The sequence below is a fragment of the Vigna radiata genome, chromosome 7 (assembly GCF_000741045.1).
Source record: "Vigna radiata var. radiata cultivar VC1973A chromosome 7, Vradiata_ver6, whole genome shotgun sequence".
Lineage (NCBI taxonomy): Eukaryota > Viridiplantae > Streptophyta > Magnoliopsida > Fabales > Fabaceae > Vigna > Vigna radiata.
In genome coordinates, this window is record NC_028357.1 from 5,646,689 (window position 1) to 5,669,222 (window position 22,534).

A 22,534-nucleotide genomic window follows, 5' to 3' on the forward strand; every position below is an offset into this window, starting at 1 on the left:
GCGTTTGCCGGTTTGAGTTAAATTATTTGACATTTTCTTATGTTATATGTTAAGTTTGATTCTAAGATTTAATTGGGTGGAAGAAATTGTATTTGAGAGGAGAAAACCTCCCATTTTTTAACATAGGAAAAAGTTATTTATTGTCTGCCATAATTAAAACTTTAGTATGTTTGACGAAACCACTAATACATAAATAAACAAACCAACAAATGAGACTAAACATAATATTGAGTGCTTTATTTAAATTTTGAGTATTTTTATTTAAATTTTAAGAGGAGTGTTTTATTTAAATTTTAAGAATTAGAATCAAACGTTAATACTTTATTTTCTTACAAGTTAATAATAAAATTATACTTTTTCAAATTTAAAAGTAGGTAAATATAGTTGTTCAAAAAAGTAATTATATTTAGCAATTAGTTGTAATTGAGTAAGTACTACTTTTCGAAAATTTTAAAATTATTCATGAATTTTTTTTCCTAAAAATCTTTAAGAAAATATTTTCTTGTAAACAATGTAATAAGTATAAGGAAATATTAAATGAAGTAATAATTCAACCTTTGCACTAAAGTTGTAAATGACACCCATTACATTTTGAAATAAGATTATTGAAAAAACAGATCCTTCAGTCGCAGTTTCTCAAATTCAATTTGGTTCATGGGAGGAGCTGTACAGATTTGACAGCTCCAGTGAAAGCCAGAGCACAATATTGAAATGGCAGAGACAATTATGGTCCAGTTTTCTGCATAGAACTCGGTGATGTGAGAGAAAAGAATGTACGAGGAGAAAAGGAATGATTGTGAAAATATATCTCTGAATTTGTGAAGAGAAACATTTATGCAAATAAAAGTATGAGAAAGAAACAGTTGAGTGAGTTGAGAAGCCATCTAAATATTGGACTGATTAATTTCTTGTGGTGCATCAGAGAATTCTCGTGACAAAAGAAGGAAATGAAAGAATTTTAATGTATGGAAAAAAAAATGACCAGGTTCTCAAAGTGAAGAGAAAGGATATTTTAATTGGGAGTCCCATATCAAAACTCACGCAGTATAGAAGGCAAGCTAAACCTTCAGAAACTCCAACAGCCTCTTTTCGTTGACCCTCTTTTATATGTATCATGTATTATTCTTATGTAGTTGTAAAACTCCTCCCATGTATACTTTTATCTGCAAAATTCATGGTGGAGAGTAGTATCCTATACATCAACTTTTCCGGGTTTGTGCATATGACTTTTCCAACTATAACTCTCGGATCTTGCATCTTCGTCATCTTCCATGCTGTCACCCTCAGTTGGGGAGGTTCCTCCTCGAGACCCTGTAGTCAAATGAAGGGGACTTTGAGGAGAACCTGACCCTGAACTGCTAACTTTTGAGGAGTCGTTGTACTGATCTTGAGACATCCACAAACCTCCAAGAACAACAACTGGCTGATTACCACTTCCTGCTGGAACTCTCCGCGTATGAAGTCGGTATTTCTGCAATCATACATAACCAATCATCAATCCTGATGATCCAAACTCCATGACACATTAAAATCTTTGCTTGAAACTTTTCCCCAGTTAAAGGGACCAAAAGAATGCTAAAAACTCACTTGTAAGTGACTTTTCACTTCATCGTTAGTCAGGCCATCAACCTGCATCAGCTCTCTAATTTGCTTTGGTGTTGCCGCTGCAATTGACAGAACAAATGAACAAAACAAGGCTCAGTATAGCATGCCCTTTCAAATCCGTGTTTTTTGAGATGAATAATTTAGTTTTGACCTAATGAACCTACTGATTGCAGATAAGACGACATTTGTAAACTCCTATGCTATCTCCCGATCGAACTTTAAGTAACAACTTTATACGTGAACTAACAGAACAAACACTGCCTAACTTCAACCAACATCTATAATTTTAACAAATTCCAGCATCAATTCTTGGACTTTTCTACTGACCTATTGTATCTGAATTGATTAAAAATTGAGTTTTTATTATGAAAACCAGTATCAGAAATATAAAGTAACATGACATTTCTAGATTAAGAAAGTTAAATATACATAGATCAAAACTCAATTTCATACCAATTGAATAAACAACAAAGAAAAAAAATATATCAACTTCTTACCTTGAGAACCTCCTAATTTCTGCAAAGCATTAACAAATCGTCTGTGCAATTCAGGGGACCAGCATCTTCTCTGTTTCCTCGCAGTCTGCTGAAGCGATGATGCCCTCAAACTGGGGTGCACCGTAGGAGGAGAAGAAGAAACAGCCCTATTGGAACTGCTTCTGGATCCCCTTGAACCACACCCCTCTTTCACAGAAGGGTTCTGAAGGGAAAGCCTATTCATAACACTCTCTTCCTTCTCTTCTTTGGTTGCAGCAGCCAGTCCCGCCGTTGCCACCGGCACAGAAGATGAAGAAGAAGAGTACCTGGAGAAAGGCAAAAAGGCCCTTCTTCCCCCATTTATATTGCTGCAGGACTGAAAAGGATCCTCACCAACATATTGCCCTTCTTCAATTTTCTGTCATCACCAACAAAAAATACATTCCTTAGCATTAGTTCCTTGAACAAGGATAATCAGAAACAAAAATCTCGGTGCATCTATCTATTGCTTTCTTTCCATTTTTATGTCAAAAATCTCAGCATCTTCATAGGTAAATCACGTTTCTATGCAAGCATAATTAGGTGATTGCCGCTCAGATTGTGATTGGAAAAACAACACTAGAAAGAAAAACAATACAATATAACTAACGGCGTTGAGGCTTTCGTGTATTCTAGTTATTGTACCTTATTTTCTAATGTATGAAGTTGTTGATGTTTCCGATCAGATGCAGTAGTACTGTTATTCCAGAGCTGCACCGAACTCAACCAATTCTTCTTGTCCCTGCATTCGTTATCCATGTCATTATCATTAGAGTTATTTCCTTCATTCCGATCATATTCTTTCTTCAAAGGGATGAACTCCTCCAACACAGGTGAAGAATCAGGCGGCCCACATTTCTGAGATTCCGTCTTGAGGAGTGAAATTGCTGTGGCAGAAAGGAAATGAAAGTGTGAATTAGAGAAAAAAGAGAGCGAAAGGAAGAAAAGAGAAACGGAAGTGAACTAACCGTCGTTTAAGAGGAGCATGGAGAGAGGAAGCTCGCGCTTGAAGGCGTGGATCTTGCGGAGCTCGTCTTCCAAGCGAGCGAGGAAATCGTGAAGAGTGGCTAGCCTGTCGGTGGCGGAAGAGAGGTGACGGAGGAAATCGGTGATGGTTTTGGGGACAAAAGAGGGTCTTAAATCCAAGCTCAGTTCTGGCAGAACCGAACCCATTGGATCGTATTTTCTCTGGTGGCCTTTCAGATTCAGATTTTGTTTACAGAAGAAAAAGATGAAGAACAGTGAGCGAGGAGAGCCCGAAGGAAAGGGATGAAGAAATAAATAGGAATGAGAAAGGAAAAGAGTGAGATTCCGAATGAATAAAGAGAAAATAAGAAAAGTGGGTGAAGGCAAATTTCAGAACGCGAAGATTCTGCGGAAATAAGAAATAAGAGAAAGAGGGAGAATTCGAGGAGAGAACAACGACGAAGGTTTTAAAAGTCACTTTCGGGTCCTCGCGTATTTAATCCAACATCTCTCTAAACCCATTGCCTTTTCTTTCTCCAAACTAATAATCTTATTTTCCTATTATTTTTTTTCTAACTTTACATCAACATTCTTTCCTTCCTAAATCAACCACCCACAAAGTTTAAGAAAAATTATCTTCTTTTTTTACATCTATCAAACTAATCTATTGTTTTTATTATACTTTTTTTCCTCTTTCGTCATTTTTTTTATTAATTCAATGCTATTGTAATCGTTTATAGGGTTATGGTAATTGATTACACGTAAAAAAATTAATTTTGTACAAAAATTTATATTGCAGTAGTGATAACATCCCAAAGGCAATTTGAATATTTTACTAAATATTTTAATCATAACTTTGTTAGTTGTTTTGTTTATAACTTTTTTCACCGAATTTCAAATAAGTTGATTCTTGTTTTGTTAGAATCTAAATTCAAAGAGCTTTCAAATTACTACTAACCCATAATTTTTAGACTAGACGTTTTTCTAAGAGGTATATGAGCATTGGTGGCCACTTTCTGCCTTGGTAATCGATTGCAAGGGTATTATAATCAATTACTAGAGGCTAGAGGGCTACTTGTACAAAATTTTCAACTATATTCTCTAGCTGGATGAACAACACTCCCATGAAGGGTTTTGCTTTGTTTATGCTACTTTTTTTCCATTTTTTAGATGAGTGACTGAGTTGAATGTGAACGATTATTTTTTAAGCGCAATGATGGTAAAATATTTTAACATTCAATGATGACCACATAGGTTAATTGTATTCCATTACTATTAACTTGACTCATCTTCATTACAATGATACCGTTATACATTAATCATAAAAAATAATATAGTCATCCTACAAAATAATACAATTCTAAAACCAACTGGTGTCTTTACAATTAACTTCCTCTGGTGCGAGTCAATCTTTCATTCAAATCACTAACATACTTCGTTTTGAAAGAATGACACACATTCAACTGCATGAAAAATAAATCAATGACCAAAGGTTAAAATGCAAATGGAAATGGGTACATTGAAAATGCAAGGGTAAATCAAAATGGAGTAAGTGAAAAGGGAAAGGGGAAATGAGACATGGGAAAGGAGAAACAGACAATGCAAAGGGGAAAGGGATTAACTTCTCACCAGAGTTTTTCATTGCTTTAGCGGAGTCTCACCGGATTGTATCGTTGGAGAAGATGACCTTTTACGCTTGTTTCATGAGAGAGAAAGGAGAGGAACCACATATTGTGAGGGAGAGCACGCAAAAAATGAAAATGAAAGTGAAGAATATAGAGAATGAAAACGAAAATGAGAAGGGTATTTTTGGAAACCAATTTCCAACACTCTTGCATGTCAACTTTTTAAATGACCCAATAACATTTTGACACTTGTCCGTTGTCAAGATGTTGTTAACAATTCGTTATTAACATGTCACAATCCTATTTTTTTTCTAGGACTATGATATGTTAACAACTTTCTTTTGACAACTTTTTGACAATAGACTATGTGTTATTATTTCATTCGTTCATATATTTGAAATAGACCAATCACAAATTACCACATAAAAGAATATAAAAAAGTTATAAAAAAAATTGTTAAAAAACATTTTCCTTTTTTCTAACTTTACATCAACATTCTTTCCTTCCTAAATAAACCACCCACAAAGTTTAAGAAAAATTCTTTTTTTTTTTTACATTTATGAAACTAATATGATGTTTTTATTATACTTTTTGCCTCTTTCGTCATTTTTTTTATTAATTAAATGCTACACACGGGCTCGTCTTCTCGAATTCTAAATTGAAATTCGTTTTCTATTGATCAGCCCGCCAGTCCAACCTATTTTCTACATACCAATATCTGATAAGGGTAAATTGGTTAGTAATCCTTAATCTCACCATTTTGACCAAGTAAACTATATTCTTTTTTTAATAATAGAAAAATATTTTTTCAATAATGTTATTATTCGATTTGTTTATTACTTTTTTTTCAAAAGTGTTCGTTTATTTATTAATTTAAACATTACAATATTTTTAACAATATATAATCACTCGTGCATTGCACCAACATTTTTACTTTATTTCTTTTGAAATAAAAAACTTTTTGCCGTATTTACTACATAAGAGTTTAATAAGCGATTTAAATTTTGACCTACAAAGATAAAACGTTTGTTATAATTGATTAATATAAAGAACGAAACTTCGTAAATTATAAAAGAAATAACTTTGCAACAAATATAAAAATGCAAAGTTCTCTATTATTTAGGACAAAGAGGTGCTCCAAAAAGTATAAAATTCAATGTACAAACCGTATTTTTGTTCTAACTTTTGCAGTAATTATTTAATTTATCATTCTGTATTTCAAGTGCGTTTTTCTCTATTTTTTTGCAATTAAATAATTATTTCTTAATTAAATATGTTATATTTTTTAATCAAAGAAAGAAAAATAGTTTTTTTTTTAAATATAAAAATTCAAAATTCTCTCCCTAACACTCTTTATGTACTTTTCAATTCATGATTTAGATTCTTTTTCTCACTCATCAAAGAACAAGTGCCATAATGCTTATTTATTTGAAGAATAAGATTCAACTATTTTCTTTTTCAATATTTAATATATCATCATGCATTACAGCGAATCAGTAAGAATAGTTTGGTCCAGTCAAATGATGATAACTTATTTTAATACGATATTCTAAACTATTTTGTATCTTTTGTCAAAACAAAGAAAGAACCATCAATTGCATCTTGGTTTTAATATAAGTCAAGAATAATCTGCTTTAGGAAGGAGAAGGCTACCAAAGCTGGAACATATGTTCATGGAGATTCCAACACGTGTACTTTCTTTTTCTTTCAATTTTCATAGTCTATTAAATACAATATTATTTATATAACACCTTAATCTCTCCAAATTACTTAAAAGTAAATCTATACGAGTTTTTCACAAGCTTTTTTGTATCCATATAATGTAAATACATGGAAGATGCTGAATAATAAATAAAATTTAGAAAGTCATGGATTCAAATATTTTCACGTAGCAGTTGATACTTTTTCAAAGTAAACGTAGTTGACCATCAGATATTCACTAGTGAAAAACGCTGATTAATTTCACCTTATAAACGTCGGTTATAGGTAAGTCCGACGTATAATGATGATCGGTTATAGGTAAGTTGGCAATATAGGCGTCCGTTAGGTCGATATCCGACGTTTATATAATTTTCGACATCGACTCTTCCAAGCTGACGACTATATTTTCTAACGGTTAGGTGAAAAGTCATTTCCTTCAACGTTATAGACGTCGGTTCGTTGGGGTCTCGACGTCTATATGGCAGAAATTAATGTTGCTCACCAACTTGTCAGACATATAGACGTCGGGTTGTTGCTAACTAGTGCCTATAAGTCTGTCAGGCAGGTGAATAGTCACTCTTTACAACCTTATAAACGTCAGAACCCGCCACATTGACAGGGTCTCGACGTCTATATGGCAGACATTAATGTTACTCACCAACCTGTCAAACATATAGACGTCAGTTGCCTTAGGTACCGACGTCTATAATCCTACTAGGTATGTGAAAAGTCATTCGTTTCCGCCCACAAAATGTCTCATGCCTCAAAGCCGACGTCTATACAGTACAAAAATATTAATTTTTAAATCGAATGGACGTCATATTAGTCAGGCGTCCGACGTATTTTTTATTTTAGACGTCAGTTCTGTGTACAACAGACGTCTAATTTCTTGTTAAATAACAGTGCGAACCAGCGGTTTGCGAACCAACAGTTTGATCATCTTGCATTTTCTCTCTGCTGCTCTGCATTTCCAAGTAAGTTTCCTCTCCTTTTAACTATTCAAAGTTTTTTATACTCCGATTAAAGTAATCTTTGATGTATTATCTCTTATTTGAACCGATTAAAATGAGTTTTCGTTGTGTTTTGGTGCGGTTTTTTTGTTATGTCTTTGTGTAGTGTAGTGCACCTTCTCCCTTTGCTAGTTTCCTCGTAAGGAAAACTTGCGTTTTTTTTGGATTTCTCACGACATTTCAATCCAAGGACGAATTTGGGTTGTTGCCTATGTCTACTCCAACCGTCAACGAAAAAGTTTACGGTGTATTCTCATCATATTCTTTTTCAGTGGCCGTCGGAATGGACCTAGGCAACGATCCAAGTTTGTATTTGGGTTGAAATACCATGAGAAGTCCAAAAGACACAACTTTTTCTTAAGAAGAAACTAGCAAAGGAAGGAGGTGCTACTACATTACCCCTAGACACGACAAAAATCGCACCAAAACACAACGATCATTTCATAGATTTCGGTTAATGTACAAACTGACGTCTATGATGTCCCAAAGACGTCGATTATGCAATGTTTGACGGCTTTATAGACGTCCCAAGTGTTATAGACTGATGTCTAAGTTAAGATTAGACGTCGGTTAGCGCATTGTCGGATGTCTTTGTAGACGTCGGACTTCTTACTAAACAAACATCTATATCGACGTTGCCCCTGCAAAAAACCGACATCCCATTAACGTGACCCGTATAAACGTCGGTTAAAAGTCCAAAATAACCGACGTTTAAAATCCTTTCTACACTAGTGGTTCAGTGGTTAGTTTAGAATTTGTATCTTTTATATATATATATATATATATATATATATATATATATATATATATATATATGCAGGAAAAAAAATTAGGAGGAATAATGATTAAAGCAATGTCAGTATGATATATGATAGCCATATAAGAAAGAGGTTATTTTATCTGACAATAGTTTTTAATAAGCTCAACATTTAATAAAATGAAACCTAATTTCATTACCTTTTTTTTTACATAACTTATCAGATTTGATGATGATTTTAAAATTCAAGTACTTTTCGTTGAGCATGATAGGACCATTGCGTGTAATAACAATTATTACATCTAATGAAACTTTTTCGTTTTAATACTAAATATAATTACACTTTTAGGATTCACACTTAATATCACTTATTAAATTAAAATAATTTCGTGCTAGTTGATCAATGCATTAAATAGTATTTTATCACTCTAGAATTAACAAAAATAATGTCACAATTTTTTGTGATGAAAAAATAAACACAAACGACGAAAATAAAAGGGGATTATTAGAGAAAAACTTTAGAAAAATAAAATAAAAATTCAGAATGATTTGACTTTATCTTATTTTAACATATTATGTAATATTTAAAAAATAAATATGACTTTACAATTAAAATTTATCAAGATAGTATGATAGATTTTCTATGTCACTCAAAACCTAAGATGTTCTTAAGTATTATGTTAAAATCCTTATTCCACGTGTTCATATTTTTTTTCTCCATTCTTAACAATCATAGTTATCAGAAATTTATCCAAAATTATTGAGTTGCGACCACGTGAATGAAAATAGGTCTTACCTGTGTTGTTTGTTTGTTTGGAAATTTTAGAAAATTTTTACTACGATCTTTTTATACTGACCTATACAGGATTATTCATTTAAACTTTAGATATTAAGAAGTGAATATGATTTGCAAAAACTAAAATCCCTTTAAGTACAACCTATACATATGTATATATATAAATGACACTTCCATTAAATTGGTTTAAAACTACAAAAAAAATATAAAAACAAAGTTGTTGTTTTTGTAACGTAGTGTTGAATAAGAAAGAGGGTTGTTAATTAATTTATTACATTGCTGGGAACTTTACTTTTTTCAATAAAAGACTTTTTTTTTTTTTCGTCACACCAAAATTTAAAATTACTAATTTTTATCATTAACGAAAATTTTACATAATTCAGTTTAATTCGTTTTGCCTACCTCTAATACTAAGTTTATTTTTGTTTAAGTATCGATTATTGCATTTAAATTTAATTTTTCTTAAGTTCATTTGTTTATGTTATCATCGATATATATAATCGATATTTAAGCAGTAGCTATAGTGTAGAATTTACACTTATAAACACTTTATTCATTTACATATTAAAATTTCATTTTAATTTACTTTTAAGAAGTCATCACGTGCAAATAGAAAAAAAGTGTAGTTTTGTTTAACAAACTTTAGAAAAATGCACTTTTATCCTCGCAACAATTCTCTCTTATAAATAGTGAATATCTATTTATTGAAAAAGGGAGATATGTTTTTTTTCAACTGAAGCAACGGTTACTTAAATAAAGTTATTAAATAATAACTAATTCTATAGATGAAAACTATTAATTTATAAATTATATCTAAAATCATTTTTATTATAAATAAAAAATTATAATTGTTGTGTAAACTAGAATTTAAATTGTTCTATATTATTAAATATCGAAATTTTGGCTACAAAATAATTAGTGTAAGTGAGAGCTGAGAGATTTAAGGAAGTTGGAGAGGACAGGTGTACGTAATTGATTGGACGATTCGATTTTAAGGGTGATATATAAATTAGAATTTCAAAATTTCGTTTCATTATCTGCATACATCATCTCTTTCCAAAGTTCTGATTTCTTCTTTTCTCCTTCTTCTCTCTAGAATTTCTTCATTCCACTTCATCTATTCAATAATCAGGTAGTGTCTAAGCAATCTGGGTGTCAAAAACTTCCTCTTTCATCAATCAAATTCAAGTTTAGAGTCAGTAAGTTCATCCCCTCTTCCTAGAAATTATGTTTTTTTGGCACATGCAAGTCAAGTTTCGGGTTGCATGTGTTCATCACCTTCTTCTTCTCATTTCTAATCATGGTCTCGGTCTTTTGGTTGATCTTTTCTTCTCAATTAGTGAACTATAGGTGTTACTAGGATTTTTGGTTTGTGGTGAGCAATATTTATTGTTGTTTAGCTTGCGGTTCGTTCAAGAGGTAAGAGAAGCTAGTTAATTTAATTGCTTGGTTTATGATGTATGAAAATGTTGTTTGATGATTTTGCATGTGTATAAAATTGAATGATTTGGTATTCGGTGATGTTGGTGTGTACTGTTGAGTGTTGTGTTTATGATGATTGTGTTCCTGCAAAATTTTGGTTCAGTGGCTGAGTGAATTGTGAGGAAGTGTGACGGTGAAATTGGGGAAGTTGTGTTCGGTGTGATTTTGACCTGTATAGAGAATTTGGGCAAGTTCTTTAGGACTTGTCAGGACACTTAAGTCACTCAAAAATGTAGTAAAAATGAGAAATCTGATTTTCGGCCCTTGAGTTCATAATTATGCAAAATTGACTCTCAAATCTGAGATGAAATTCTCTAAATGATGTTTGAAAGGTTTAGACATTCTTAGTTAAGTTTACAAAATGTATATGATACCATTTTGGATGATTAAAAGTTGGTAAGAATGCAGGGAATTGGTAAAGAATGATGTTGATCCTAATTTTGTCGTTATTCTGCAGAATTATGCAGTTCGCCGAATGTGATTCGTTGACCATTTGACTTTCCTCTTGTGTTCGGTCTTAACTGAGTTTTTGATTCTGTGGAGCTTTTCAGTTAATGACCGAACGGTCTTACACTAGTACTTAGTATAGTCTAAGTTCTCGATCTTATATTAGTAATCGGTTTGTACTGAGTCGTTCTTAATTGTGTTCGGTCTCTTATGGGTCTTTCCTGTTAATGACTGTTCGGTCTTATTTTAATGACCGGTCTTTAAAGAGTGTTTTGTCTTGTACCAGTACTCGGTTTCTTAAGTAGTGTTCGGTCTTGTACTAGCACTCGATTTCTTAGTAGTTCTCGGTCTTACGTTAGTACTCAGTTTGTATTGGTGTTCGGTGTAAGTTAAATAGTATTTGATTCCTTCTAGTGGTTGGTCCCCAATAGTGTTCGACCATTACTTTAGTCTTATCTATTATGGATCGTTCGATCCTGTTCTTTAGGTAGTGAGAAACCGTTCAGTCTCCAATCTTCACAGGGTGTTCGGTCTTATATGTGATTTTCCATCGTGGTTTGAGAACTTATTAAATTCGGTTATATGAATCTGTTGTGCATGAATAAGGATGTGAATATTTCAATAAGGTATTATGTTCTAATTGGTATGAAAGAGAATTCCAAGGAGGAATATCTCGGTGTTGGTTATCAAGGTGGTAAAGTATGAATATGGACAACGAAATCCATGACGTTCATCCAGAAATTATGATGATTACCAATTCTCAAGTAGATATGGGTAATGCATTGTGTGAGAATGTCAGGAGGTCCTAGCCTATAGGGTCGTAGGTGAGTTATAACGGATTAACCTCGAGTGGCAGCTGACGGTTTTCCAATTACTACACTCCCGGGTGCACGAACAGCCTCAAGCTACATATTCATACAATCCGGATGGTCAAGTCAAGTGTTCGGTCATAGCCTGTATTGTATGGTCGGTCATTGTGTGCTTGAAATACTTAGTTGATACATGCTTATGTATATGTTTAATTTGCATGATTAGTGTAATCAATTAAATTACTCTACCTTACCCTTCTTTTCTATCTTGTTCATGTTTCCCGTTCAGTATTCTTTAATTGCAATGATCATCTTATAGGAGTGAACAGAGGGAGGCGATTGTTCGCTGGAGCAGGCGCTGGACGGCAAGGACCTAGTGGTTTAGTCTAGGACTGTTCGATCATATGTGTATATAGTTTTGTATGAATTGTTCGGTCATGTATATAATTTTGTAAAAGGGTTGAACTTTGTAAAGTTTTAAATTTACGATTATTTTAGGATAAATGTAAGTTAACTTTATTTCTAGAGAATTGTTCTACTTTATTATTATTATTATGTGATGACTCTTATATATAGTTTCCAACTATATTTTTGGAATGTTAGAATGCCTAAATTAATATTTAATAATAAATTATAGACTAATTTAAATCTTAATTATTTGGTAGTCAACATTAAATATCAATTTAAGTTCACTAATAAAAAAATGAGTTTTTATGTTGTTTTACATCCATTATAGGTTATATGTAATTGTGGAAAAAATAAATTTATGGTTAAATTAATAAAAGGACATAAATTTAAGTTTGTTGCATTAATAACATAAGAAAATTTACATGATTTTCTTTTGCAGATATGTATCAATTTTTTTTTCATCTTCTTTTTTTTTCTTGTTTTTGTTCTTCTCTTTCATGTTCTCTTCTTCTTTCTTCTTTCTTCTTTTTCTCTTTCTCCTTCTTCTCATTTTACTACTTTTCCTTTTCTCCTATCTAATAAATCTAAAATTAACCAAACATTTAATATAAACAAAAAAATCATAAAATTCTCATTCAAAACAAATAAGGAGGACATTTCCCCAAAAGTCACACAACACAGCAAGAAGAATGATAAACTTTTGATTTATACAAAAAATTATTCAAGAGAGAAACATGTTTTCTAGTGAATCACATACGAAAATATCTAAAAATGTAAGTTTTGGTCACCAATAAAAGTTCTAACTCAGACAAAATGGTCATCACTATAAAATGGTCATCACTATGGGGAAAACTTCACATAAAAGAGAAAGTAATGAGAAAGTTGTATATTTTTCTTAAAAACATTTGTCTGATCTATAAACGTCAAAAGTAATTTTTTTTTTTTTTATGTTTAACACTTACAAATTAGACATAAATATTGATCATTTTATTACAAAAATATTATCATAAAAATATTATCATGCATTCATTGACACAATAAGTTATTTTTGTGTTAATGATTTTAATTCACAAATTAATTATAATTTTTATCAATTTTAAATACTAATATTTATTAGTTTATAATTGAGTATTTAAACTAGTTATTACAGTAATTAATTATGTTTTTTTTCTCTAAAATTAATTACCATTTAATAATTTTTTTAATATATCTTTTCGTCAATTAAAATCATCGAATTTACTTCTAATTATGCAACTTATTTAGCAGTTTGCTTAGCAATTACTTTGGTATAAGTTAATTATCATCCAGTCAACAACAAATAATATTTTGGTAACTATTTTGGAACCAAATTTGAAAAAAAAAATGTGGAGTCATAAAGAATAATCTTTAAAACGATATTGGAGAATCTTTCACGTAGAGAATAAAGATAAATAATGGTGACAAGGTGTCTAAGTCTAATCCTCTAGTGGTCCCAAAATAGCCTAATTTCTCTCCTTCAATCACAAAATTATATAACCTTGGAGTGTTTTTGACGTAGGAAAACAACATTTTATACTATTTAATATCTTCCATTTCAATCTTAATGTTAAAAACTATTTTAAAAGTAAAATAATAATAATTTATATAAGTGATATACCCATTCAAAGTATAAAGCAAAAACACTAGAATCTCTCAAATCAAACAAAGCAAAAAGTTTTTTATTTATTCTACTTACACATGAGAATCTTCTTCATTATGGCATTCCACAAAATTTTATTCCATAGATTTGATTCTTATCTATTTCCATTCCTTAAACCCTAGTTTTGATTTTCAAACAAGAACTCATCTCATAATCAATCCACCAAGATATTTTCAGAAATTAGTCTGCCATTGATTGATGACTTTGGTAAGTTGCAATGGACAATTTTGTACCTTCACCATGATATTTTAGATGCACCAGAAAAGAAAAAAGAAATATAAGCATTTGGCTTATACTTAAAAATCAAAAATCAATTAATTAAAATAGTGACACATATTTTATTATTAAAAAATTTAAAAGTTGTTAAGATATCATGATATGTTTTTGAACAATATTATATTTTTTTATTAAAATAAAATTAAAATCTAAAAGATTGAATTCCAAGTCAAAGAATGGGTTTAGTTTGAAGTTTTAGTTTCTAGGATGAAAACAGGAGTTCAGGTGATTTAAAGTACATAATGAAAAGGGTTAAAAAGATGAGTTTGACAATTTTTTTGACAATTTTTTTTATAACAAATTACGTGTTATTATTTTATTGATTTTTTTAAATTTATTTTTAAAAAATATTTAAAACAGATGAATCACAAATTATCAATGTTAAAAAGTTATTAAAAAGTGTCGTTAAAAATAAATTTTTCTAAAAACATAGAAAAGTTTTAATGGCAATGAGATTTGTATGTAGGTATTGTATGAAATGGGAATATTTAGAATTTTGAGAAGACAAAAGAGTGTTTAATTTGGGAAAAAGAATCTTAGAGAAGTTAGATGGGCCTAGGGTTTTGAACTAATTTCCTTTTGAGAGCGTGTACAATTCGTACAAATTATGGGAAACGTTTGCATATTAAAGTATTTTCTCTTTGGTGGTGTTGTGGAATCCTAATCTATATCTCCCAGGCTGGCCAGATACCTCTAAAACAAAATCATATGGCACGTTAGGAGCACGCGCTAGGGCGTGTTTGGTTTGCCCAATCTCAACACGCTTCTAGAGATAAGGAATCCAATTGTGCAATGGACCCACTTTCGATATTGCCTCAGATTACGTCTGGAACATTGCACACACCAGAAAGATGCCTTTTTTCCTTTTTTGTTTCTCATTTACTTTTTTATATAACCTTTTACAACCGTTAGATTCTAGTTATCTTCAACAGAATTTAGAATCTCTCTCCTTCTACAAAATCTTTTTTTTTTCTTTATTTATTAAGATTCACATTTATTATCATTATTATAATTAGTGTTACTGTTTTCGATGGCTTAATATAATAATAATATCTTCTTATTCTTATCTTAACCATGCAGTTTGAATGGTTCTCTCCGGTTTCCCGCATCACTGCTTTTTTCGGATTCTTACAATGAAAGAATTCACACCTACAAACAATTCATGCCAATTTTTAAATATTTAAAAACTCCAAAATAAGAGTAATGAAATTCTGAATAAAATAATAGGAGGAAAGGACGTGAGATATTAAAATTTCCAAGAATAGTGAAGAGCATAATGGTAATTGTATTGTTGCCGTAGTTGCTTGGTTATTATGATGTTATGTTATTCCCAAAAGCAGTCAAAGGGGAATCCTTCTTCCAATGGAAGTAATGATAGCAAGGAATTGAAAACTACATAATTTAATTAGGTTAATTAATTGAAAGAGAAAAAATAAAAAGTGGAGACAAGTGGGAAATATGAAATTTTGATTCTTGGTAAGAAATAGGTGAGAGATAGTGGTTTGTGGAAGGTTAGCTACTTGCCAACCAATCCTCCAAACCAAAGCATAATCTATATTGTCAGGAGATACTCCTTGAAATAGGAATCCAAGAATTTGCCTAATTTTCACACTTTTCTACATACTTTGAACTTTACAATGGGTTTTAGATTGAAGAAAGTTAGAGAGAACATAAGATACCTTATATAAGAGCTTTAGACAAATTCCTCCATCCAACTACCAAAATAAGAGCATCTTTCACGTGATGACAAGCTCATATTCATGGGTTATTTGCATTTGTGTCAGTCTTTCCCTCTCCACCCTCTTCATGAAGGCATCTATTTGTCCCCAATCCATGTGATAATAATAACAACGCCTTTGATTTTTTGCCCCTTTCTCATGGAATCTTTTAAAATAATCACCCATGGTACATCTAACAGTTTTTCACTACTTTCTCAGCCTGTCCTTGTCTTCTTTTAGGGATTGTTTTCTTTCTCACATTATTATTGTTTCTCTTCCTTCGCCCTTCCAACAAATCCACTTTTCTCATCTCTCTCACACACAATACATCATGATTCATCATTACCTCTTCTATTCCTCTTTCCCCTTTTCTAATATCTTAACCTTTTAACTCTCACCTCTCCATAACCCTACATACAACTTCTCACATATTCTTACCGAACTATTTCATCTGTGTTGAGAAAATTTCACTATACACATTCATAACGTGACCTATACAAATAATTTTACTTTTCAATCTATTGTAAATGATTTTCATTAAATCTTGTCAACCTTTAAATAGATACCAATAAGACGTTGAACCAAGTACAAATGATAAAAACTGACAATAAATTATCAATTTCTCAACATTAAGATAAAGTTTTAAAAATAATTCTAATATCATATTAAGAAGTGAATTTTAAATCTAACTCAATCTCATAAAATCAAATTATAAAATAAGATTTCTATCTACTTATATATTATAAATTAGTTTTTAACTTTAGTCGACATGAAACTTTCATCATTAATTTAAAGTTTTGACTAGTAAGTCCAAAGTACGTGTCTATATGTTTATATTTTGTAGGTGAGAAACTTTGACTGAGGATAATTATGAGGAATGAATTTTACGCTTGATCTGTTTGCTTCATGCGCATAACCAACAGTATAATGATAAGTCTTGCTATTCTCACAACGCGATTGTGCACTCAGCGACCAAAAGGGTCACTTTCCAGTTCAAGAATTTGCATTATAGCTACCATTAGAGGAGTATTCCAGACTCACATATTTATTTTGGTTGCTTTCGGACAAATTCAACCATTATAATTTACCCACCCGAAAAAGCCTTTTAAGATAACAGTAAAATCAATTGCAACCTGCATGCGTTTGTGCACACACATCAATAAGAGTGCACAAACATTAATTGATTGCATAAATATATCACTTTCTACTTTTTTTTATATTATATTTTTTAGTTTATTTTGGTATTGTTTTTTCTTTATTGAAGAAAAAAATTGAATATTTTTGATGGGTTAACCTTTTTTTTTCGTATGCAATAGTTACAGAAAAATTGAAAAGAGAAAATTTTCCTTCTAAAGTCATGTCTTGTCAAAATTCTCAATAGAAACTTGAAACTTCGGGATATTCATAGATCCAAAAGACCACTAATAACATTCAAACTGCGACATCACAAAACTAATGTAAAACAATTAATCGTAGTTAAGGAGTTTAATATGTGAATCATTGTAACCTCTCATCTGTGTATAAGGATAAAATCAAATGGTTTGAAACTCCCACATCGATCAGAGAAAAAATAGATGTAAACTTCGTCTTGTAAACTACATTCTAATATGAAATGCACTGAAGATGTTTGATGATAAATAAACTGTGTTGAGATTATTAAAGGTTTGAGTTTTGAAAGCATTACTTGTGGAGGAAAATTAATAATATGCAAAATAAATTTTAAGAAAATAAAAAATGATAAAAAGTTATTCCCTGCAGCGGAAAGCAATCTCAAAAAGACACATTTGGCTACAGCCATGAAGCACGAGAGCACATAAAAGAAAACAAGAGGATCTTTAATTGACCTTTTTATCTACTAAAGCTATCCACAATCACGTTGGAATGTAAAGAAAAGAAGATAAATATAAAAAATAACAAAATTTGTCATAAGTGAGATGAGATGGTTATATTTTCGTAAATTTTTTTTTATATATTTTCTTAAAATTATTTTTGTTTGAATTTATTCTAAAAAATATTTGAAATAAATTAATCACATACTGTCTCATATACGTTGTTAAAAAATTGTCAAAAAAATTATTAAAAAAACTTTTTTTTATATGAGAAATATTGAAAAAAGCAAGAAAGTGTTTGTGGTAAATTTGGGTGACTATACGTATTGAAAGAATAGAAAAAAGTGGAAGGAAAGAAACATGGGTGCGGAGAGTGGCGTGACGGTGGCAAATGATGAGGGAAGAAGAGAAAAAGAGAATCGGTTCGCCGCATATGTAACGGCGGTGCTTTTACCGCAGCCTAACGTGGGACCGCTTTCTATATTCATCGTCAATTTTCTCTTTTTTTTTAAAACCACGCTATAATTTCAGAACACATTACTAATTTTTCTTTCCTCTAATGCAAGATTAAAAGTAAATTTTTTATTAGAAATATATAACTTATTTTGTAAAGACATATGAGAGTAGAACTAATATTTTATAAATAAAGTTTGATTATTTCATTATTATTAGATATTAAAGTTTATAAATAGAAAAAAACCATTATTAAAATTTTATTTTATAAAGACATTTAGAAAACAGTTATTTTATATTTATATTCCTTTTAGATTTATGATTTTTCATGATATTCAATTATAAGAGTTTTAGCATAGAACACATATTTTATTGATCATAATATTTATAAGAATAAGTTCATCTTTTACTTCTTTTGGAGTTATTTTAAAATTTTTGTATGCATGTGATGTTATGTGGTTCAAAATTATTCAACATGAGTTTTTGTCTATATGTGATTTCTAGAATGTGTTCAAATTATTAATGAGATATTTGTGTGTATATATATTGCATATTGTGTGTGAGTGGATCCAATGCAAAAATATGTTTTAATGACGAGATATTACACCACTTCTTAAAAAAAAATGTTCTAAACATAAAAGATGAAAATTTTGTAATTAGAAGAGATATAACATTGATTCATCCTCGAATCGATATAAATTTTGATGCAAGTGCATTACATTAGTAAGCATTGAACGAATGAAAAATTAATTTTAAAATGGATAATTACATTGATTCTTATTACACTAGATGTAATCTTTCCTTAAAATCACAATGTTTTGCTCCTTTACTCAAACACAATGTTATGTTTCATTTTCATGTCTTCTCTCTTGCATGCAATTGATAATCTTCTTTCAGAAAATGATTTTTATACTGGTTAAAAACTGTTTTTAATATCGATTTTCCAGCAAATTAGAAGCATGAGTATAGAAAATTTTTAACTTTTTATACTAATTCTAGAAACGATATAAAAATTTCGAATTTTCATAGCAATTATTCTCATACTAGGTATAAAAAGTCTCTCTTATACCTGTTATTTTCATAACAGATATAAAAAAGTACACTTTCTATGCTTGTTAATTGTAAAACTTCTATAAAAAATCTCTTTTTATACTTGTTATTGACCAAATAGCTATAAAAAATCTCACTTTTTATACCTGATATTGTCATAATATAAGTATAAAAAGTACCACTTTTATGTTTGTTATTGCTCCCAACTGGTATAAAAGTTTCAATTATGATAATTTTAATTTAGTTGCTTTTTCTCTTTATTTTCATATTTGTCAAACATCATCATTAAATTATAAGAGAAAGAGAAAAGAGAAAATCATTAGAAAAATGTGAAATAAGATATCACCATATTTATTAGTGTGTTCCTTAAAATCATACATAACCCTTGTTGATGAGGGAAACAATATGAATGTTAAACCCAATTCCTTATGTGGTTTTATTTTTGATGATGACAACACATGTTTTGTTTTTAGATGATGAAAATATATATGTTTCGATGAATGCAACATATATTGATTGAACTGGTTGATTTGCATACTTGCTATGATCATACATGTGTTTACATCTATTGTATGCAAAGTCATATATTAATATGTTAAAACCACTTGCACAATGCATTATTTGTATAAAGTAATCGATTATAGTGGTTATGTGGTTATGTAATCAATTAGGTTCATCAAATAGCTAATGCTTATATTGTGGCAAACTATAAGTTTTAACCAATTACAGTTATATGTATAATCGATTAGAACTCATGCATTTGCAAAACACCTATCTGCAATGTGCCGAGATGAGCTTTGAGAAGAATTTTTTTTTCAAAATTATCGAAGTGTAGTACTTAACCGATTACACTGTTTACGTAATTAGTTAAGTCTGGTAAACATTGAAAATTGTTTTGATGATAAGTCTTAACTGTCATAACGATCATATTTTCATATGTTTTGACTTACATGTTATGTGCAATCTATAAGACCTAAGAAAAATATCTATTTTAATAAATAGTAGTAAATTTTAGCATTATTATTAGTAATAATTTTAATGAATAAAAAATATAATTAAAAAAATTATGGTTAGAAAAATTAAAATTTATGATAGAAAATTATAATAATTTCAGAAGGAGGGGTTAAAAATTTTGAGAACTTATTTTAGAAGGTTTTGAAAAAAAAAAATCTTATAGAACCCATGTGCTAAGCAAACAAATCTTATAAAGCTGTAGAAAAATCATTAACTAGCATATAAAACAAAGTTGATAGTGATCACAATGCATAAATAAAATAAAATGTTCAAATGTCGGCCACAAGTGACCGTTAAGAGTACAGTCCAAAAAAATAAAAATAAAATAAAATAAATTTTAGTCCCCTTAAGGAGACTTTTGATCGGTGAACGACAATCTCAAAGAAAGCTCTGTGGAAGGAGCTTTGATGGGAAACGACATGGGTTGAGTGACTTTCTCTTCTTCTTCAGATATAGTAGGGATGGGAGAGAGATCTAGGAGCCTCGGAGCCTGTGGAATTACCCATGAAGGATCTCCGGTTGTGCAAAAATAATAGTAGTAAGATATAAATAAAATAAAATAAATAAAGAATTTGGAGAAAAAAAATGTTTACCATATATAAACGATGATAGGAGGGAGTATGAAGGTTCATATGTACCAGAGACATTTTGCGGCAAGCGTCGATGCTTCACTCAGTCTCAATGGTTTTGGAACTAACAATAGACGCTGTATTCTCTTATTTCCCCTACTTCCTGAGTCATCCTGCAGTCTTGCGAATCTGATCTTGACTAGGATTAATGATCCCATGGTTGAAGATGTTCAACAAGATTTTAACTTGTTCTGGGGTGGACCGCCATTGTTTGTATCCCGTCTTGGCTTCGATATCCACTTTTTCTATGTTTTTGTTCATACTTCTTCTATAAAAAAATAATAATAAAAAAAATATATGTAAAAAGATTTATTACGTTCAAGTCAAGTTTCCATTTTAAGTCAAGTTTCCATTTTGCTTCTTCTCTTTTTAGTTTAAATTTTAATTGTCCAGTCCTTGAAGCCTCAATGTCTAGAAATAGATCTGTTTCATGGTCATCGCAATGGGTCCTAACTAGATCTAAGTCCAAGGAGTCAATATTTTTGTGGTACGTGGCGTTGTTCTACCCGAATGTCTTTGTCATACCTTCAAACAAGGGGAGATTAACAACGGTTTTCTAGCCTATATACCCCGTTTTTAAGACAGTGTTCATTAATATGAAAACATATATATAACGAGTAAGAAAAAGATAAAAATGAAAGAGAAGTAAAGAAGATAATACTAAAGAAGTGTAAAGCATAAAAACATAGAAGAAAAGCTTGAACAAAAAGAAGAAGGGTTGAGGGAGAGAAAAACTTACGAACGCGAAAGCAGAGGCAGAGTCTCACTTGGCAGAGGGTTCACTAAGAATCTCTTAGACATACTCGAAGGAGGATCTCACTTGTGCTCAGATCACTCAAGCTCTCTCACTCAGAAGGTCTCACACTCTCTCACACGCTAAAAATAAATCGCAACGCCTCAAAGTGTCGCTCAACGCAATCTGTTTCTCCTTGTATAGTCAAAAATCTCACCAAGTCCACAGTTTCGGTCATGTATACTGGAGGCTTCAATAGTATCGTATAAAAAAAAATAATTAATTAAAAAAATGATAGTAGGTATCTGATCTTTCTCACATCTTGGAAGTATAAGATATTCAAATTATAAAGGATCTCTTAATAGAGGTTTAACCATTCGATATAGAAGATAATTGATAATACTAATTCTTACCATTATCTAAGCATCATTTTACTAGCAAAATCAACTCCTTCATAGCTTTAACCTTGTTTTATCCTCACGTTTAGTGTATTTTCTAGTTTTCTTGTGTTTATTTAGTATATGCTTGTTTTTACCTCTAATCTCTATGTTTGAGTGTGTGAAATAAAGGAATATGAAGAAATTCTAGTGGAGGAAAACAAGCAAGAACTCAAGGGAACATGTTTTGGGACAATAAAAGATCAATTTGAAGCAAATACCCATGTTGGACGCCTTTGGAATCGCACAAAAGCCTCAATTTTAGAATGCTATCAAAACCGCCCGAGTTAGGCGCTAGAAATCCAAGCTGGGCGCCAGAGTTGCAGAGAAATCCAAGCTTGGCGCCAGAATTCCAAGCTAGGCGCCAGAGTTGCAGAGAGATTCCAGGCTGGGCGCCAAAGAATGGGGCTGGGCACTAGAGAATGGGGCTGGACGCCAGAAAGTGGCGCTGGGCGCGAAAACTTGCTGTAACTCGCTTCTGATGCAGTGAAAAGTCGCGCTGGGCGCCAAGAATCCGATCTGGGCGCGAATTTTCGCTGATATATCAAAATGGGTTATTTAAACATGGGTCTCGCGATTTTTGAGAGACTTCTCCT

The 22,534-nt window shown here is 31.1% G+C and overlaps 1 protein-coding gene across 1 annotated transcript; it reads right to left on the reverse strand.

The window, feature by feature from the left end:
- Window positions 1-872: 872 nt before the first annotated feature.
- On the reverse strand, window positions 873-3,577 carry LOC106769578 (transcription factor HHO6). Its single transcript, XM_014655252.2, has 5 exons — window positions 3,089-3,577; window positions 2,766-3,007; window positions 2,103-2,499; window positions 1,588-1,664; window positions 873-1,471 (listed from the first exon to the last, which is right to left on the reverse strand). The coding sequence occupies exons 1-5, from the start codon at window positions 3,291-3,293 to the stop codon at window positions 1,193-1,195; spliced, it is 1,200 nt and encodes a 399-aa protein (XP_014510738.1). The 5' UTR covers window positions 3,294-3,577; the 3' UTR covers window positions 873-1,192.
- Window positions 3,578-22,534: the final 18,957 nt, after the last annotated feature.